Genomic DNA, 19,438 nt, shown 5'->3' with positions numbered 1-19,438 from the left:
CAGCTAGATAAACTCTGGGCTCCCCCTTCTTTTGAAGTCTACAGGTGTAAACTGGTACTTACCCCATGGTCAGACCATGTGGCTGTGGGATTTATTTTTAATCTCTCTGAGGTAATTCCACATGGTAAGCCCTTGTGGTGATCACACCCAAAAATTTTAAGTGAAGAATATCTCAAAGGTGTCCTTTTATCAGAACTGAGGCAACAGATCCCTCGGCTATTAGAGGCAGAAGATGATCCTTTGGGAGCATGGGAGACATTTAAAAAGAGGGTGGGCTGCCATACTAGGGCAGTGACCAGCCGGACATATAAGATAGGGGTCAAAAATTACCAGAAAGCCATCACCCAACATCTGAGGATTGTCGATAAGATGAACAGGGGAGAAGCCTTCGATGTGGAATCATGCTGCTGCTACAAAGAGACAACCAGGACATTTCAAAATGAGCTGCGGCACAAGCATTTAGAAAATAAGCTGTGTCGCTTCAAAGGGTCTGTAGTTGAAAAAGGGGAGTGGGCAAAGGACAAGATGAATGCATCTAGTTTGACATTCCAAGACCTGCGATTGGATGGAAGTAGCCCACTAAAGGCTGACCCCCACGATATGTTAAAGATCATGACCCAGTTTTATACAAACTTGTATGCATTGAAGGATATTTCTGTAAAGGACATTCAATCTTATCTAGATAGGTTCTGCAGTCTGAATGAATATGGTCTTGGCAATTCCCTCACTGAGGGGCGGAAAAGCTCTTTGACCCATCCTGTAACGATAAAAGAGGTCAGAGCAGTTATCTCAGCGGGAAAGAACACATCGGCCCCGGGGCCTGATGGTCTGACATGGCCTTTCTATAAGTTTTACGCAGACCAGCTACTACCAGTCTTAGTAAAATTATTTAATTTTGTCCTAGACAATGAGCATTTAAATAAGTCTTTTGGGGATGGCCTCTTAATTTCCCCCCCCAAGAAAGGTGACACCACTTTACCACAAAACTGGAGACCGATAACCCTCACAAATATTGAATACAGAATCTTTGCCAAAATCTTAAATAACAGATTGGCGAAAGTGGCCCCTAAATTGGTCCACAGCTTGCAGACAAGCGCTATCTCGGGAAGAAAGATGACAGACTCATTGTGTCTGCTGAGAGAACTTTTTTACTCTATACAGAATGAAAGTTGGAAAGGTCACCTCCTCTTATTGGATCAAGTTAAGGCCTTTGACAAAGTGAACCACAATTACCTGTGGACATTGTTGAAAGCTAAAGGTATAGCACTCCTCTTCGTTACTTGGATACAGCTGATCTATGCGAATGCAAAGGTGACACCACAGATTAATGGATGGCGGGGCGACCCGATCACTTTGCATTCGGGTGTCTGCCAAGGATGCCCACTGAGCCCATTACTTTATGTTTTTGCCCTGGATCCGATCCTGATCAGGATTCAGAGAGAACCCCATCTGCAAGGACTCACGGTCTCTATCCCTCCGCCCTGCGAGATCTTCCCAGGAGGGAGGAGGAGGGAGAGTGATGGGATAGCCGAACCACCTGTCCACTCAGAACAGCATTCTGAGTTTAGGGTAAAATTTGTAGCTCATGCTGATGATGTTACATTACTGTTATCGAATGAAAATGAAATCTCTGGAATACTAGACCTCTTCTGGGAATATGGCAAGATCTCGGGCTCAGAATTAAATGCTGACAAAAGTGTATTTGTTAAAATGGACCCCGGATGCCAGCAACTCTTGTGCCTACCCATCACTGAACGTAAAAGCGATGGGGCCCCAGAGTCCAAGCTGAAGTGGGTAGATACAGTAAACATTTTGGGGATTGAATATGGGATTAAGAAGTCTGAGGGAAAAATTGGACAGATTGGGAAGAAAAAGTAATGCTTAAAATTACCATGTGGAAAAAATGGAGCCTTGCCATGTACCAGAAAGCGGTTTACATCTGGACTTACCTGATACCCCCGGTGCATAACCTGGAGGTAGTCTACCCTCCTCCGTTCGATCTCCTTCGGAGAGTTGAAAGCCAGATCTTCCATCTAGTATGGCACACAGCGTCTTTCCCTTTGGCCCGTGCGGTAGCATTTAAAGAGGTTGAGCAGGGAGGCCTAGCCCTACCTGCCCTGCAACCCTATTTTGTAACTGAATTCATGTCCTACAATTTTGGAAACTGGATCTTCGTGAATGTCCATAATATGTCCAACCTCCTGCAAAAAACCTGGGTCTTGCTTTTTGCTCTGCGTTGGTGCAAGTCAGTATGGGGCATAGCATGGTGGGGGAAAGGATCTTTCAACGGTAATATCACACAAGTATTAAAAAGAGAACACCTGGACTACTTGAGAGATTTGCTATTCACACTTTAAAAATGGAAGGTTGAACTGGATCTATTTAAAGGATCCTCCTCAGTTAAGCAGCTAAGGAAAACAATTTATGGAGAGATTCTAGAAGTAAGTTTTTTAAAACCTGATTTAGAACGTAAACGCTACAAACACCGCACTTCACAGTACTTGTTGCAACCCGATCGCTCTATTGCTCTTTTTAAGGAGAAAAAGGTCCCTTTCCATTTATGGGAAACGAGTTGGCATTTATACCACCAAGTACTACCGCTAAGCCATGGCTCCCAGAGGACCAGCAAGAGTGTCCTAAAATCACCTGCAAACAGAAAGCTAGTGAGCTAGGCAAAACATTCAGGGAAACCCATTCACATTTCTTAAAAGAGTGTGTGGTAGCCAAAAGAGTGTGGCAGGGAGTAAGCAAGTTGTTAGAGTGGCCTGATTTGGAAAAACAGACTTGGGAAGAACTAACCTTGGGTTTGAGCGATAGAACCTCTTTTTGAGGTCCCAGAAAGAAACCTCCAAGGAAACGGGACAGAACAGGTGCCCTCATACTAGGGAACTGGAACGTTCCCCTTCTCGTAATCAGGTTAGTAAACCTGTATGTCATTTATGCAATGCTCCTACATAGAAATAGGGAGGGAAGACGTGACCAAGAGGTTCAAGTGGATGAGACAGTAAATCTCTTCTGGAAAAGTTTGTATGATTATGTGCAAAAAGACAAGTGTATCTCTTCTAAACAGCAATGGGACAAACTATGGAAATGGACGTTGGACGTAAACCCACCCCCACCCCCGCCGATTACCTATTGTGCCTTGTAATCCCCCATCCCCGAGTTACAGTACTGCCTGCATATACTTTATAACCCTGTTGGTTTCCAAATCCTTGTGTGTAAATCTTTGTAGATATATGATGTACAAACAACCACTTTGTATATAATTGTGCTTTGGCAACGTACTGTATGCTTTGGTAGTTTGTTGGTTCAATAAAAAAAATCTTGTCCTATTAAAAAAAATAAAATCTTGTCCTATCTTGGAGAAGCCAGGGAGGGAACTTGAAACCTTCTGCTCTTCCCAGAGCAGTTCTGCGGATTATCTTCAGTGCCCACACATCTAGTCTCCCATTCATATGCAACTAGGGTGGACCCTGCTTAGCTAAGGGGACAAGTCATGCTTGCTACCACAAGACCAGCTCTCCTCTCAAGCCTTTTCAATGTAAACCTTTTCTGCTTTTTCAAGAAGAGCCTTTTATACCAAATCTCTATATTATAATGTTTATAGTAGACTTTGTAAGATAATAAAAGCCATGTAGAAAAGAGGAAAATAACCCATGCCTATAATATGTCCAAACAATACCCTGACAATGTGCAGAGGGTGTTTGTTGTGCATCAGGAGGGTCTGACTGGGATAACATAGGTTCCTGACAGACAAAGCGCCCCCGCCCCCATGCTAAAGAGTCTTTATCTTGCAGAGCCATCTTTCACTTCCATGCAGATTCCAAGAAAGAGTTGCAACCAAGTGATCTTCCCTCCTCCATTTCTCCCATGTCTAGGAAAGCCCTTGCATTCCCTTCAGTCTGAATGGAGTGAGGAAGAAAGGTTAACTGGATGAGTGATAGGTGAAGCTGCTGCAAATGTTAAAATTGAAAGACCAGGGCAAAGTATGGGTCAGGTGCTTGGAGCCTAATTCGTAAAGCCAGTTCAAGCCTGCATGAAGTCTCTATTGCTTAGATGTCACTGAAGGCAAGGTAACCATCTTAACTAGCTGGTTCAACGCTTTTTAGGAGTGAAAATAGCAACCATCTTGACATCTTAAACTGAAGGTTTTTCATTTGAATATTTTCTAAATATGGACAGGAGGAAACAGCCATTTTCTCATCTCTCATCTTCTTCCAAGAAGCCTGGGGTGCAGCCTGAGATCAGTGCCTTAGTGAGGCTAATCAATATGAGTCTGCTTCACTAATAGAATAATATAATTTTAGAGCTGGAAGAGGGACCTTGGAGGTCTTCTAGTCCATCCACCTGCTCAGTGAAGGAACTGCTACAGCTAACAGATCAGCCTCTGATAACCTCCAGTGAAGGCAAGCTGACCACTGCATCAGGTAGACTGTTCCACTGTTCTTACAATTGGGAAATTCTTACGAATGCATAGGTTTGAGTTCTGCTCTCAGGACCAACAGAGAACAACTCGGTGCCACCTTCTGTGTCACTGCCCTCCAGAGATCTGAAGACTGCTATCAAGACACTTTATCTACCTTGCTCCTTCAGCTGTTCCTCATGGGAACTGGTTTCTAGGTCCTTCACCATCTCTGTTGCCCTTCTCTGAACCTGTTCAGTTTATCAATGTCCTTTTAAAAACGTGTGGCTCAGAAGTGGAATTCCAAGTGAGTTCTGACTAGCACAGAACAGAGTAGAATAATTACTTCTCCAGGGGTGTAGTGAGGTTCCTGGTGGCCGAAGGACAAAGTTCACCCAGAGGGCCTCCATCTCACAGAGTGTGCTCCCCAAAGCCCCAAGCCACGCCCCCTGAATCTGACATCAAATGCAAGGGGTGGGGCAATTTACCCCACCTCTTAATCAACTTGTGGAATTCTCTGCAACAAGGTATGGTGACAGCCAACAACTTGGATGGCTTTAAGAGGGGTTTGGATAACTTCATGGAGGAAAGGTCTACCAATGGCTACTAGTCGGAGGGCTGTGGGCCACCTCCAGCCTCCCAGGCAGGATGCCTCTGAGTAGCAGTTGCAGGGGAGTAATGGCAGGAGAGAGGGCATGCCCTCAACTCCTGCTTGTGGCTTCCAGCGGCATCTGGTGGGCCACTGTGCAAAACAGGATGCTGGACTAGATGGGCCTTGGGCCTAATCCAGCAGGGCTGTTCTTATGTTCTTACCCCTCCACAAGCCTTCCCCTCCCCATTTCTTGAACTCACAGTTCGGTGAGCCTTTAGATGCAGGAGGGCGGCTGCCACTGTGGACAGCAGCAGCGCTGGCTTGACAGTGTGGAGCAAGGCCAGGCACGGGGCTGCCATCCTCCGCCAGGGACAGCGGTGGATTGGGGCCAGGCTGCCCCTCCTCCAGCAGCTCCTACATGGCGGCTAATGGGTGCAGCGGTGGCGAGGGGCAGTCTGCTGGGGGGAGGAAGCGTGGGGGGAGGAGAAAGGAAGCCTCAGTGTGCTTCTTCCTGTTGCGCAGGCACAAAGCGCCATGCGCCACAGCTGCAGGGCACCAGCACCTGGCATGGAAAGGGTGGTGGCAGCAGGGTGCGCCTTGAGCCTTGTAGGCCCCTTGACACTCCGGGCCTGGGGACATTTGTCCCCCCTTGTCCAATGGATGCTACACCCATGTACTTCTCATGATCTGGACACTATGCCTAAGATCACATTAGCTTTTTTAGCAGCTTCATCACACAGCTGAGCTGCCTCTTGTTCACCTTGTTGTCCACTAAACCCCCTAGGTCTCTCCCACATGTCCTGCTGGCAAGCCAGGTCTCCCCCGCCCCCATGATGTACTTGTGCATTTGGTTTTTGTTGCCCAAATGTAGGAGTTTACATTTGTTTCTATTAAACGCCATCTTGATGGTTTGGGTCCAATATTTACCTTATATTAAAACTGTTGGCTGACACAATGAGGAAAATTACTTAAAGTAGTCCCACTGACTAACAATAGGACTACTCTGAGTAATTTCCCTCCTCATGTCAGCCAAAAACAGTAGGTTTTGAATGGCACAGTGGGACAATGTTTATTTATTTATTTATGACTTGACTTGACTAGCAAGCCAGAGGTTGCTGGTTCGAATCCCCACTGGTATGTTTCCTAAACTATGGGAAACACTTATATAGGCAGCAGTGATATAGGAAGATGCTGAAAGGTAACATCTCACACTGCTCAGTAGGAGGGGGCAATGGTAAACTCCTGTATTCTACCAAGACAACCACAGGGCTCTGTGGTTGCCAGGAGTCGACACCAACTTGACGGCACACTTTACTTTACATTGTGAAAATCTACACTTTTTTTGCTTTGCTTAATATCCACCCTGATAAAGAGTTCTAAAGCTTTTGTTTCATTTTGACTGTTCTTAATAAAGGTATTATTGGTTTTTAGGTTATTTATAATAGACCAACACAGTTATCTATGTTTTGCTGTCATTTTTGTTTGTTTTTGGCCAAACTATCTCTCCTATCGCAGGTGCATTTCCCATATCAAATTTCATTATGAGAGCAGGGACAAATTATTTGGATCTTAGTCAATATAATCTTCCTCCAATGGGACTTTCTCTGTTGGGGTAAATAGCAGAGGGAGCAAATTATAAAGGCACCCCCCCCCCTCTCCCCATGCTTTAGTCCCGGATGTCCCCTCACTGAGAAAAATGAAGCATGCACGAACTAATGATCGGTTTAAGGTAGGTTTCATATAATTTGTGCCTTAAAAAGGTCCACGACAATTCACCTCAGGGCTAGTCTCCCTGTGACTTTAAATGTCTTATTGGCTCCTTTGAGAAGTTTAGTTTGCGTTCGGTAACCGGGAGAGATCCAGATCAGATTTGCAGTACCGGGGGATGAGGGCGTCAGCCCCTTGTCACTACCACGTTCTAATCCAGGGCACCCCTCCATGCTCCTTGCACGAGAAGGGAAGTCCCCAGATGCGTCATTGTGAGCTCTCCTCCTGCGAAAAATAAAGGGGGCGATCCAGATGAGATTGTAGCCGTGGCAAAGTTTTAAAGCCCATCTCCTCCCATGCCGGTCCCATTTTGGATCCCTGCTCCCGCTGCTGTTTACCAAAGGAGAACCTGGGTATCTGAGGACCCATGACGCATTTCCCTCCGCCCCGGCTCCGAAGTCTCTGACGATATGATGAACTCACGCAGGGCTGATCAGCTGTTTCCGGCAGCGACCCTGAAGTCGCTGCTTGGCGGCGGAACAGTAAGAGCACGAAGGAACCCCATGACGTCATTCTCAGTCATCTCCGCGCTGCAGAGCTCCATCAAAGTGGATGGATGCCGCCGCCAGCGAGCGGAAAGGAGTCTTGCTCATATGAAAGAGAGACTGAGAGAGCTGTGGAGCCAGTAGCAGCATCAACAGCAGCAGTAGCAAGAGCCAGAGAAACAACAAGCAGCCACTCATGCCAAGAGGGAGGAGGCTGCAAAGGAGAGAAAGCCACCGGCCTGGCTCCCTGGCTCGCTCCGAATCTGAGCCCCATCAGGCACGTCGGACTAGCCCGCTCTTCCCGGACAGAGCAAGGCCAGGGGTTTGGATGGGAAGAAGGCACCCTTCGGAGGAGCGGATGCTATCATGGCTGCGCAGCCGGAGCCAAGCAGCAGCGGCGGCGACGGCGGCGACCATTGCCATAGCAGCAGCAGTCTAGCGGGAAGCGGGGGGCATGAGGAGATGGTCGAAGAAGCGGCCGAAGAAGGGCCGGTGAGGGCGGCCCCCGCGGGGGGAGCAGAGACGCCTTTCAGCTACGAGGAGTACGAGTGCCGGATCTGCTACAACCTCTTCGACCTGGAGCGCCACGCGCCCAAGCTGCTCGAGTGCCTGCACACCTTCTGCCTGGAGTGCCTCCGCCAGCTGCACCTGCGCGCCGCCCACTCGGCGCATGACAGCAGCGGGGGGGATGGCAACAGCGACCACCAAGGTGCCGCCATCAAGTGCCCGCTATGCGCCCACCGCACAGTGCCACCGGGGGGCAGCCCGCACAACCTGCCCACCAACACCAAACGGCAAGAGGCCAGTCTGCTGCAGTTGATGCCGCTGCTGGAAGAGAGCCTCTTTCCGCGTCTGGTTCTGCAAGCGTCTGGGCCTGCCTGCCAGCGCCCCCTGCCGGAGCAGAGCAGCGTGGCCGCGACGACTTCCACCGACTCCTTGGCCAATAATGGAGAACAATCGACTTCCTCTCAAGACAGGACGAGCCGAGAACTGCTGGGCTGCGTTTTCGCCGTCTCCCTCATGCTGCTGTTTATGTTCCGCTGGATGGACCGACTCACGTTCATTGTCTTCCTCGGCCTCCTCCTCGGCCTCCTCCTGTGCTGCTTCATCCCTTTCATGGTGTGCCGCTTCATATTAAGGATTCTGTCCAGAACAATGGTTGTTGGGAGGAGAGGGGGCGCGAGCGCAAGAGAGGAGTCAGCCGTCGTCAGCCACGCACCCCAAAGCCGCCCTGCTGCCGCAGCTGAGGGCAGACACAGCTCGTAGACCCGTGCCGAGTGGCCGATGGTTCTTGCCTCCTTCCTTCCTCTCCCTGCCTATGCACTAGGGGGGTAAGGCCCTTAGCAGATGGGCCTCTTCTCTCTGCAATACCTCCATGTGTGCCATACGTCAGGCTGCTGTGAAAGGCAGAGGTGCCCAGCCGGGGGAAGGAAGAGAGGCGGCAGCCCAAATCTCTGTTAAGGGGTGGGACCCTCTCGGCTAAGAGACTTGCAAGCAAGAATAACTTCTTGCCTTTGGGAGTGTTGCCACACCCACCCACAGGGCGCCTGAGCCTTTTAGATTTGCAGGAGAGTGTTGTATTCTACCTAGAAATTGTTCATGTTTTGTTGTTGAGAAGCTTGTCCCAGTGATCCTGTAGACGAGTGTGGTGTGTGGGGTAGGTGGGCGGGCGGGCTGGAGTCAGGGAGGAAAAAGGAGGAAATGGAGTTGTTTCCGAATAAGCCTGCAGTTAAAGCTACAGAATAATTATTTGTGTCTATGAGGGAAGCAGCTATAAAACAGAGAGACAAGAAGGGCCATAGCTCTGTGGTACAGAGAACCTGCTTCACATGCAGGTCGCAGATTGCACTCCTGGCATTTCTGGTTAAAAGACTCTGTGATCTGGAATAGTAAGGCTGTGGGGGCGGGGGTAACTCTACAGGGGACTAGGGATGTGCAAAACTGGCCCGGGGCTTCGGAGCTGAACCAACCCCACCCCCTGGCCCGGTTCCGTCCAGACTGGTGCTGGATTTTTGTTCGTTCGTTTTTTAATTTAAAAGGATTTTTATTACCTTCTGCCCCTTTAGAGGACTTCCTTTAGGCCGCGGGGGGAGGGGTGTCTATGAATGTTCCCCTGCCCCCCCCACCTCTAAAATCACTGCTGCGACCCACTGCAGTATTTTTTGGCCTGTTTGGGCCTCCATAAATTGGAACAGTGGCCATCTTGGAGGCCACTGCACATGCGCAAATGGCCTCTGTGAGGCCTGGCATGGCCCAGGGCCTCACAGAAACCATTTGCACATGCGCGGTGGCCATTTTGTTTTCAGCAGTCATTTATTTATTTATTTATTTAAAATGGTTGCCACACATGCATAAATGGTCTCTGCGAGCCCAAACAAGCCCAAAAGTAACAATGCGGTGGGCCGCAGTGGTGATTTTAGTTCAAAGGGGTGCCAGACCAAACTGGCCCGGTCAGGTTCTAGTCTCGAACCGAACTGGGCCATCCAGTTCCGTGCACACCCCTACAGGGGGCCTAAGAGAACAGCTCGCAATTGAAGCAACTAGTGACAGTGCAGTGACAACTCTATATTTGTATGCAAAGGCCCTGGTGAAGAAATCTTTCTACATGTAATGAATTGATTCAAGGCTTGCTCTTACCGAAGAAATGATGCGTTGAATATATGCTATGCCTATAATCCTTTTTATAGGTCCGATTTTTAGCCTACTTTCCATAAGGAAAGTAAGCTTATGAGACTACCCGACATCCTGTTTGTCTGTATGACCGTGCCCATCAAGTTTGCAATGCCTGGGCCAGTATGAACCAAACTGGGTACAGCTGTAGGGACACCACAATGGTATAGTTTGTGATGATGTCATCCACCCCAATTCAAGATAGCAGATTTGTGAACATTTGTGGTGCTAACGTGGACCACCTAACCAATTTGAACCAAATTTGGTACAGGTGTAGGGACACATAGAATCAGCTTAATGGCATAGTTTGTGATGATGTCATCCTGTGGTGGATAATTACCATCCTCACAACTTAGCTCATTTCAGCCTTAAATGTTCACATGTCCACCATCTTGATTTGGAGTATTCAAGATGGTGGATATGTGAACATTTAAGGCGGATATGTGAACATTTAAGGCTGAAGTGGACTAATTTGAGAGGATAATCAGTTAAGATTATAGTGAAAAGAAAGAAGGCAGATTAGTTCTTTCCAGAACAACTTGTTAATTAGGGCTTCGCCCTTACATGTATTCTCTGTGCCTTAGTGCATAGCATGCTTCTCAGCAGGTGCCTATTCTCACTCCAGCAAAATTATTCTGTCCCCATATGTTTCTCAGAAATTATATACTACTTCCCAGCCAATAAAGAGTTATCTGATAACTTCAAAGAGATCCTGGAGAAGTATGGTTTCCAGTCTATTGGATCCTGTATAGTTTAAAGTGATAACTCCAAAGAAAGGGATGTGCAGGTTGCCAGTGAAACAGTAGGGAGGAGCTAGGTTTTTCTCTTGCACTGATTTAGAGGAACACACCCATCAGGATGTTGAAGAGTGGTGTGGGCTCAGTGCCAGTGTCTGTTTGTCAGTACTTTTAAACTTTCTGGTTCAGACACTAACTTTAAAAAAAGTGTAATACCTGGTTCAGACACTTTATTTTATGTATTTATTAGATTTATAAACCACTTGATGTAAAACATCTTCAGGTGGTTTACTTTGATCCAGTTTAAGTACATTTCATGAATAACAGCATCAAACTCTTTGGCTTAGTATGTAATTCTATAAAATGAATACAAGTATAATGACAACTTGTGACATATTTGTAAACTCTTTGATTCTTAGAATCTTTTTTACAATTGTAACATACTATCGGATAAAAAAGGGGAAAGAAAATAGTCATATAATTGACAATGAGTGCCTGATTCCTGAATACTTACTTTTAATTGGTTGCCACTTTTTGTGTTATAAGGTTCAGTTCCAGTTTAGGGTCAAGGTGACCAGAAGATCTTATGTTCAGGTTCAATTCTGGTTCATTGTGAAAAATCTGAAATAGTTTGCAGCTTCAGGTTCAGCCAATATTCTACCTTCTACTGAATGTGTAGGATTTGCAAATGAAGAATACACATTTTCTCTAACAAGCTAAATAGCCAAAATAAATAGACAAGCCAAATAGCTAAAGCAAGGGATTTAATGGAGCAGAAGATTTAATTTCTTTTATTTGTACTTTTAAAAATGTCAGTATGTTACTGTGATTGACATCTAGACTAATGTTGCGCTAGTGCAATGAACAAAGATGCACATAATGAACAAAGATGCAAGGAGGTTGTGTAGTTGAGTGGATGCTCAAAGTTGCATGATTGTTTGAAGTCTTGGTCTACTTCTGCAGATGTTGCACTTGTGCATCAAGGATAGTAGATAGATTTTCATCATTCCCTGCAACATATATGGACTAAGAAAGAGACTTCATAGCAGAAGGCATGCAACAACCTCTTGCACAAGTGTACACTGTTTGCCGGTGAGACACTAGTCTGGAATGCAAGCTTCCAACTTAATGGAACTGGTTAGTGCAACAACTTTGCACTAGTGAAGCATATTTGTATTAGTACAACATTAATCTGGTTATCATCCACTATTTGGCTGCATCATTATTGCTGTTCACAACTTCCTTAACAAAGCGCATGGTCTTATATGTAATAAATATGGGGCCTTTTTGGTGGCTCTCCAGGGAGATATGCTGCAGTCAAACTAGCTGTTACATTAAGCCTTTTGTTGGGGCTGAGAGGCCTGATCAACCTGCTCCCCACAAAGCAAATAGCAGACCAACCACCACCACCACTGCCAGTGGCTGCTATTTATCTCAAGGGTAGGGTTGCCATATTCAAGCTTTCCAAATCCGGGTGGCCTAATTTGCATATTATGCAAATTAAGTGGCAACTAATTTGCATTTTGTTTGTTTTTGTTTGACAGATTTGTATACTTTCCCTTCCTCCTCTGCCCTCCCATGTGATCGGATTGAGAGTAAAATCCAGGCAATCCGTGTAAATCCAGGGACAATTTAGCAGCCAGGTGGTGGAGCCAAAATCCGGGGCCTACCCTCAATTCCAGGGGACATCCCTAGAAGAGGCATAGAAGAATTGTGGGGGCCCAATCTGACTCAGTTAAAGCTCCCCTTCTCCCACACTGTGGTCCTGATTCATGGGGGGTGGGGGTGGGAGGCAAACCACTGGCTGCTACTTAGGAAAAAAATCAAACCCATCCACCTTAATAATTGGCGTAACAAATTTTGACTCTTTGGCTCCCTGCTTTGCTGTTTTCAAATGGCAGCTGAAGACATCTGCCTGCCTGCCAAGGCTTTCAAGGCTATTTTATTACATCTGTGAAACTGTTGTATGTTGTTTTTAGATTCCTGCTTTGGTGCTGGTTTAATCATAAAATTTTTGTGTGTGTTATGATATAATGTCTTTAATATGTTTAACTCAGTGTTAGCTCTCTTGTGCCTGTTTTTTAAACAGGGAATGGTGGTATAAAAATAATTAAATAAGCAGATAAATAAAGTCCTGTTTATAACTTGTTTGTATTTCTGCCTTTTCTAACTGATTTTGTATATTTAATCACAAGGACCACACTCCATGCCCCCCCAAAATCAATTAAGGAAAAGGGTTCTGTTCTGTTTTTTCTACTGGGGAGAGTGCAATTGCCTCCATGACTGATTGATAGAGTTAATATATGTGTAGTAATTTTTTTGATCTTCACATGCATCTATAGCTCTTAAATAACTAAAACTCCCAATCTGGACATAACAGGGAATAGATGAAATACCTTATCATATTGAATAATTTTACTTAATGATCTCCAATAGTAATTTCTAATATGTTGGAAACTGCAATTTCTAATACATCCAAAAAGTCTTTTGGATGTAGTAAGGACTAAGTCTTCTCTTTGATTCCCAAATCACCAGCAAATGCTATGTCCCAATTATATTCAGTCTTCCAAGGATTGATATATACCGCCAGTGCTTAATTTTGTATTTTAAAACCCCCCTCAGATTAATACAAAGTTGGGTTGTGCTAACCAACTCAAAATCTCATTTGAAACGCTCTAACACAAATCATTTTCTCACTTTTTCTGATTTAGGGGCAGGTTTTTAATTCCATAATTATTTGAGATAGATTCTGGACTATCACTAGATGTTGGAGTGTAAAAAAAAAAAATATTTATCACTTAGTGAACCATGTTTTCATAATAACGTTGTACAGAACAGACTTGAAAGTATTAGAAAAAGTTAAAGTATTAGCCAACTTTGACCTCATGTTATTTCCTCTATTTCACAGTGGCTGCTTTTGGACATCATGCCAAACCGGAGGCAAACTCACCTTGTCCGCCCCCCGCCCCATGATATCTGAATTATCGGAACCGTGATTCCTGGACCCAAGCATAGTTCTGATTTTGTGCCCAGACCTGGGAATGAACCCTCGGTTTGTAGTGAGTTCCACTCACCAGACCAAGGGTCCGTTCCCTCCTCCATTACGTCCAGATTGGGATTTCATCCCAAACTGGAGATAAGGGAGGAAGTTCCTTCTGCGGGCTGCCAGCTCATTGGCTGGTGCAGGCTGTCCCTCCACAGTCGGAGAAAGCCTATGAAGCCAATCTTGTCCCCTTTTGTGGCTCCCAGACTGAGGATTCTGATCATCTGGGAGCAGGCTGGGGGACCCCATTGTGTCTGGGGGGGCCCCTATATCTTTTGATGACTATATTTGAATTTGCTTACCTCTAAGAGATCATAATTTCCATATGCTTTAATGTCTTCTAATAAACCTTTGTTATTTATCACTTCATTATAATGGCCTTGTTACAGGGGCCCCCTTATCAATTAAAGTTCTCAAAGCAGTTTATATAGAAAAATAAGATGAATTGATAGATAAATAAGATGAGAATGAAGAGGGGAGTGTCTGGCCTGCTAACTCAGGGGCAGCTAAACTCAAGGTTGTAGCTTAGCGCAAATCTTCCATCATGTTCAACAGCAGCCACCCTGCCCTGGAAGTGTGCCCTATCCCATATCTGCAGGATGCAACCACATATATAAGGAAGTTCTGCAGCAGCCTTTCAGGAGCCCAACCCTTTCAGGCACCGAAAGGGAGGCTGGGAGTTATAGTTCAGATCAGTTGCAGGGTGAGAACCTGGCACAGGCTCTAACCTGCAGCTCACCTGATGAACCACTTGCAGCATCCTTTCAGCCTGAACAGTTCTCTGGCAAGAAGGGGGAAGAAAGTTGGCTCTGTAGCTTGGGGTGAGGACTTTTTCAGGTGCTCTCCCCACTCCTCCAGAGACAAGCCAGGGACTCCCTCACACACTAGGGATGGAGCTATGGGAGGCTCTGGACTTGTGCCCCAAAGTCCAGTCTTAACAGCAACACTGACCACACCCAACTTATGGGGGGGCGCGCGCATCTTTTATATAACTGTAAGACTATTCATCTGCCCCTCCCCTACTCCAGTAGGGACATGAAACATCAAATTTTGGAAGCTTCTGTACAAGAGAGGGACTGTTGTACAGAGGCTGAGATTAAGAAATTGGGCAGCAAGCTGATGCACCATCAAGGGCAAGATTTTCACCATAGGGATTTGATGTAACTTGTTGCTGGTTGTTGGAGTTCTCGGCTATTTCATCAACAATCTAATGTTCAGCTTGTAAGTTTGGAAGAAAATCAAATATTATAAAGACACCATGAGCCTTCAATTAATTCTTCTCCAAAGAAAGTCAGGATTCAAGAAGTGCTGCACCGCTGGAACTTCCCACTGCTCAAGCATCTGGGGAAGAAACACAGCAATATTTCTGTGAATTGGCATAGACCAGGCCCTCCATCTTGATCTGTACATAGATGTTCTCTAAGGTTATAGTAATGAATACCTCTGAGCAGGGGTGAAGAAATATCACCCTCATTTTTATTGTTATGGTCGCTCGACCAGCAAAACAGAAAATACATAAAAGCAAACATGGTCAAATAAGTAATAAACTATTAAAACATAAAACAGCTTGACCATTACATAAAACAGAGGGCTCCATAAATTATAATAATCTAACATTTAGTTCAATCCAACCCCATGTCTCACTTTTCAACATTTCTTATCCGAATCTTATTAGCCAAAAAAATAAAACTGCGCCATGTTATAAGATACAACATCCCAATGGTCTTTTAAAAGTAATTCCAAATAGAACTGCTCAGAACTCAGAACAAATGCTGTTAAAAAGGACTTATACATCTCTCCCGCAAAGTTTGCTAGAACTGACAGTTCAAGATAACATGGGCCGTTGACTCAACTTCCTCAGAACCACAAGGGCAGACACGCTCCTTCTAGGGGATCTTACAGTATCTCCCCTCCCGGATAGCCGTTTCTAAGGCATTACACCAGGCCAACGTCAGGGCCCTCCAGAAACTAGGTACTAATATTTTATTAAGATATCTAGCTAGGCCAGACAGTGATGTATGATTGCCTAAATAAATGTCAGCCCCTAGGTGGCTCCTGTCCATCTGTTTCTCCATATCCATAATGCTTTGACGCAGACATGATCTCGCTCTCCCAAAGCTCAAGGCAACCAAAGCATTACTGGAGAAGCCATAGTAGTTCAGCCCCTTCTCCAGATAATATTTCCACCTAGACCTATATATATGTATCATTCAACACTAAGGGTGCTTGTCCTACTGGCTGAAAAATCAACTTTAGCCAATATTCAAATATTATCAACCAAACACTTGCCTCCACCTGGATCCATCCTACTTCCAATTGTAGAATTGCATTACGTACACCCCGAGGTAGTTGGAGCACACTTCTCAAAAACTTAGATTGAATTTCCTCCAGCCTGGAAAAGTTGGAATAAATACCTAGCTGAGCTCCATAAAGGAACAAAGGCTGGACTTTGGCTGAAAAGAGTTTAAGGGCACCCGGAACAAACTGTGCACCTTGCCTCCTATGAAAGGAGTTAATAGCTGCTGCTGCCCTCAAGGCATTTTGCATTATATATTCCTTGTGCGCCTTCCTCCTAGTATTGGTCTGGAAGACTATACCCAAATACTTAAACTGTGATACCTGTTCAAGTCTATTTTCATTCAATATCCAAAACCGCTTCTTAGGTTTGTTAGGAAACGCCATCACCTTGGTCTTTCCATAATTTATGGTGATCTCCTGTGAATCACAGTAGGACACCAAAGCATTTAGGGCTCTCTTAAGGCCAGTTGGGGTCCGTGATAAAAGGTGAAGAAATATTGGCACAGTTTATCAGACAAACTATTGTACTTGTCAAGCTATGTTGGTACATTGATTGATTGATTGTTAAATTTCTATACCACCATACATTAAAACAATCTCAAGGTGGTTCACACAAAGGTTAAAACAAAACTATAAAAATTACACAATTAAAATATTAGCTAGAATATAAAAATACAGATCTGATTAAAAGATTAAAAAACAAGCACAATATAACCACAAAAGATACAAAGCAATAGGAACAATCATATAAAAACCAGGGTAAAAAGTCAAGATTTCACATGCCGTCTAGAAACTGTGATGGAGACTGAGGAGCAGATGGCCAGTGGGAGAGCATTCCAGAGTCTGGGGGCAACAATTGAGAAGGCCTTGTCCCGTGTGCACAACAGCTGAGCCTCTCTCATTGTTGGCACCTGGAGCAGAGCTCCCACCAGACGACCTCGTCAAGTGAGCAGCAACCTTTGGTTGCAGGTGGTCATTATTGCTCATCAGGACCTTTTTTTATTCGTCAGGCATCATTTTTCACTCGTCACAAACTAGTAGACTAGAGAATTTCTGCAGCCCTGCCTCTGAGGGTGTTCGGAAAGTCTTTCATAGTAAAAAAAAACATAGGACAAGGCCTGCTGAATCAGACCAGAGGTCCATCTAGTCCACCATCCTCCTTCCCACAGTGGCCGATGAGATGCCTTTGGGAAGCACCCAAACAGGTCATGAAGACAATAGTCCTTCCACACTGTATTGTAGTATATTGTTTCTGAACATGAAGGTTCCACATAGCCACTGATAGACCTCTTCCTTCAGTGAGCACTCATTACACACACACACACACACACACACACACACACACACACCTAGGATTCAGATGAGAGGGTGTGACTTGAAGCCAGTTTGATCCCCTGCACCTCTCTTTTTAGAAATAAACAGCAACTTAATTTCTCTTTTTAGAAATTAACCACAACTTAATTTCTCTTTTTAGAAATTAACCACTTAAGTGTTGCAAGTCCAAATGCAATCTATTGCCCTATTTCCACAGGTTGCTCACTGAGATATCATCAGTGTAGATATCTGACAATATCTGACCAATCCTCATTGGTTCTTCCCTGAACACAAGTTAATGTCACAACATTCTATTCTATCTCAAGCACATTGTTTCTATCACTGACCAAAATAAAGGAATACCGCTATTATGCCTATTAGAACACGGGGGTGCACAATCTAAACACAAAGAAAACATACGTCTTGCTTCAGAACTAAATGAATGCAAATTTAACGGATAGCTGAATTGCTTGACTACATCTCATATGATTAATCAGCCAAAGTTAATTTAATGAGGAACAGTTCTACTAGGAATCCAGTCATAAAGTAGGAAGTCCATTTTTTATGCCATGTGACCAGTCCACCTATGCTTGGCATTTTGGATGACCTGTACAATATCTATTAATTACATCAGTGCACTGTCACTAATGTTGTCCAACAACACACAATGTAGATGATAGATGGCTGACACCGATACGGGACACCATAATTTCTGTATCGCTTCAAAGATCTAGTAAAGTTCTAAAAAAATAGCATGTACAATGGTGGAGAGCAGTGGAGAGCTATCACAACATGGACTTGGGACAGAGCAGAATTCTTTAAAGCCAACTATTCATTTTCATCCCGAATAGACTCCTGAGTTACAGACCCTTTTTCTGCAGTAAACTGATAGGCTAATGTCTTCTACTGGGATTTAAAAATCACAAACAGGAGCCAAGCTGATGAAATCCGCTCAAGAAACAGAAAGTAAAGCAGCCGTGTAGATTACACAGTTAATCCTTTAAAAATATGCTCTGTCCTTTAAAAGACAGAAGGGACAGAGGGTGGGTGAAATTGTGACCCCACCGGAGGTCAAAGGGAATTTTGTGATTGACTTGGATGGGGCCAAAATTTCATGCTTTTCTCTTCATTGGGGGGAGGGGGGAACCTATACAATTATCCCGAGTATTTGTATGTACTACAGCAGCTACTATGCTACTGGCAGCTGTTTCATTAGCAATAGTAAGCAATATATGCATAGTTTTCTCATACTAAGGCTGCAGTACAGCTACTTTGAAGAGTTTTCCATGAGTTCTACTGGTAAATATGATGAGGAGAGGTAGGGAATCATCAATGCAATGCATATAGAATTTTCTTAGATGCTCTGAAGTGCATGCTATCACCCAAAACAAGCAGCAGGGATGTTACTTACAAGTGAAAATGCAGGTCTATTGATTTAACAAAATTAATTTGATATTGAGTGACCATGTGATATGCATGATAAATTAAACCCATGGAGAAGGCTGGGGCATCTATATAGCTTGTTTTTGGATTTTGCTTTCAAGCACTTCTAGTTTTAAAAGGCAACATCATGGTGGATAGATAGATAGATAGATAGATAGATAGATAGATAGATAGATAGATAGATATGGCACTGGCAAACTTTTTTTTTTACTTGTGGGAGCCTAAATATTAGGTTCTATGATTAAAAATAACTTCCTGTAAACAGATTAGTTCTCATTTTATTTAAGTAAGTTGTTTAAGCTCACTGATACTCTGGTTTTAAGCATATTAACTTGGAGATTAATCTCTCTGGTCACAATGGGACTTATCATTGAGTGTGTCTAGAATAATATCCTTCTAACTTAGTTTAAACACACTTGTAATTGTAAGCCTGCACATACGGGCTTACATACTGTGCAGCCACTCACCCATGGAGGTGGCATGCATGCTGCCTCTGCCCATCCTGAAATTGTGTTGGTGCACCTGGCAATGGCGCATGAGGCTCTGTTCAAACACTGCGCTGTGACAGAGCAGCTCTACTCAACTCCCACTGGGAATGCTGGGTGGAGCTGTTCTGATGCAGTGCATTGTTTGGACAAAACCACCACCTATGTGGTCACCAGCACAATTACAGAATGTGCACCAATA

The 19,438-nt window shown here is 44.6% G+C and overlaps 1 protein-coding gene and 1 long non-coding RNA gene across 2 annotated transcripts; one reads left to right on the top strand and one right to left on the bottom strand.

Annotated features, from left to right (window-relative positions):
- Positions 1-6,713: 6,713 nt before the first annotated feature.
- LOC128352383 (uncharacterized) lies at positions 6,714-7,189 on the bottom strand. Its single transcript, XR_008320368.1, has 2 exons — positions 7,100-7,189; positions 6,714-6,986 (listed from the first exon to the last, which is right to left on the bottom strand). It is a non-coding gene; the product is annotated as an uncharacterized LOC128352383 (long non-coding RNA).
- Positions 7,190-7,612: 423 nt separating this feature from the next.
- Positions 7,613-13,684, top strand: LOC128352382 (E3 ubiquitin-protein ligase RNF183-like). The gene is made up of 2 exons (XM_053312939.1): positions 7,613-8,365; positions 13,562-13,684. The coding sequence occupies exons 1-2, from the start codon at positions 7,613-7,615 to the stop codon at positions 13,631-13,633; spliced, it is 825 nt and encodes a 274-aa protein (XP_053168914.1). The 3' UTR covers positions 13,634-13,684.
- The last annotated feature ends 5,754 nt before the right edge of the window (positions 13,685-19,438 follow it).

Source organism: Hemicordylus capensis, chromosome 3, assembly GCF_027244095.1.
Source record: "Hemicordylus capensis ecotype Gifberg chromosome 3, rHemCap1.1.pri, whole genome shotgun sequence".
Lineage (NCBI taxonomy): Eukaryota > Metazoa > Chordata > Lepidosauria > Squamata > Cordylidae > Hemicordylus > Hemicordylus capensis.
This window is presented reverse-complemented; position numbering and strand designations above follow the sequence as displayed.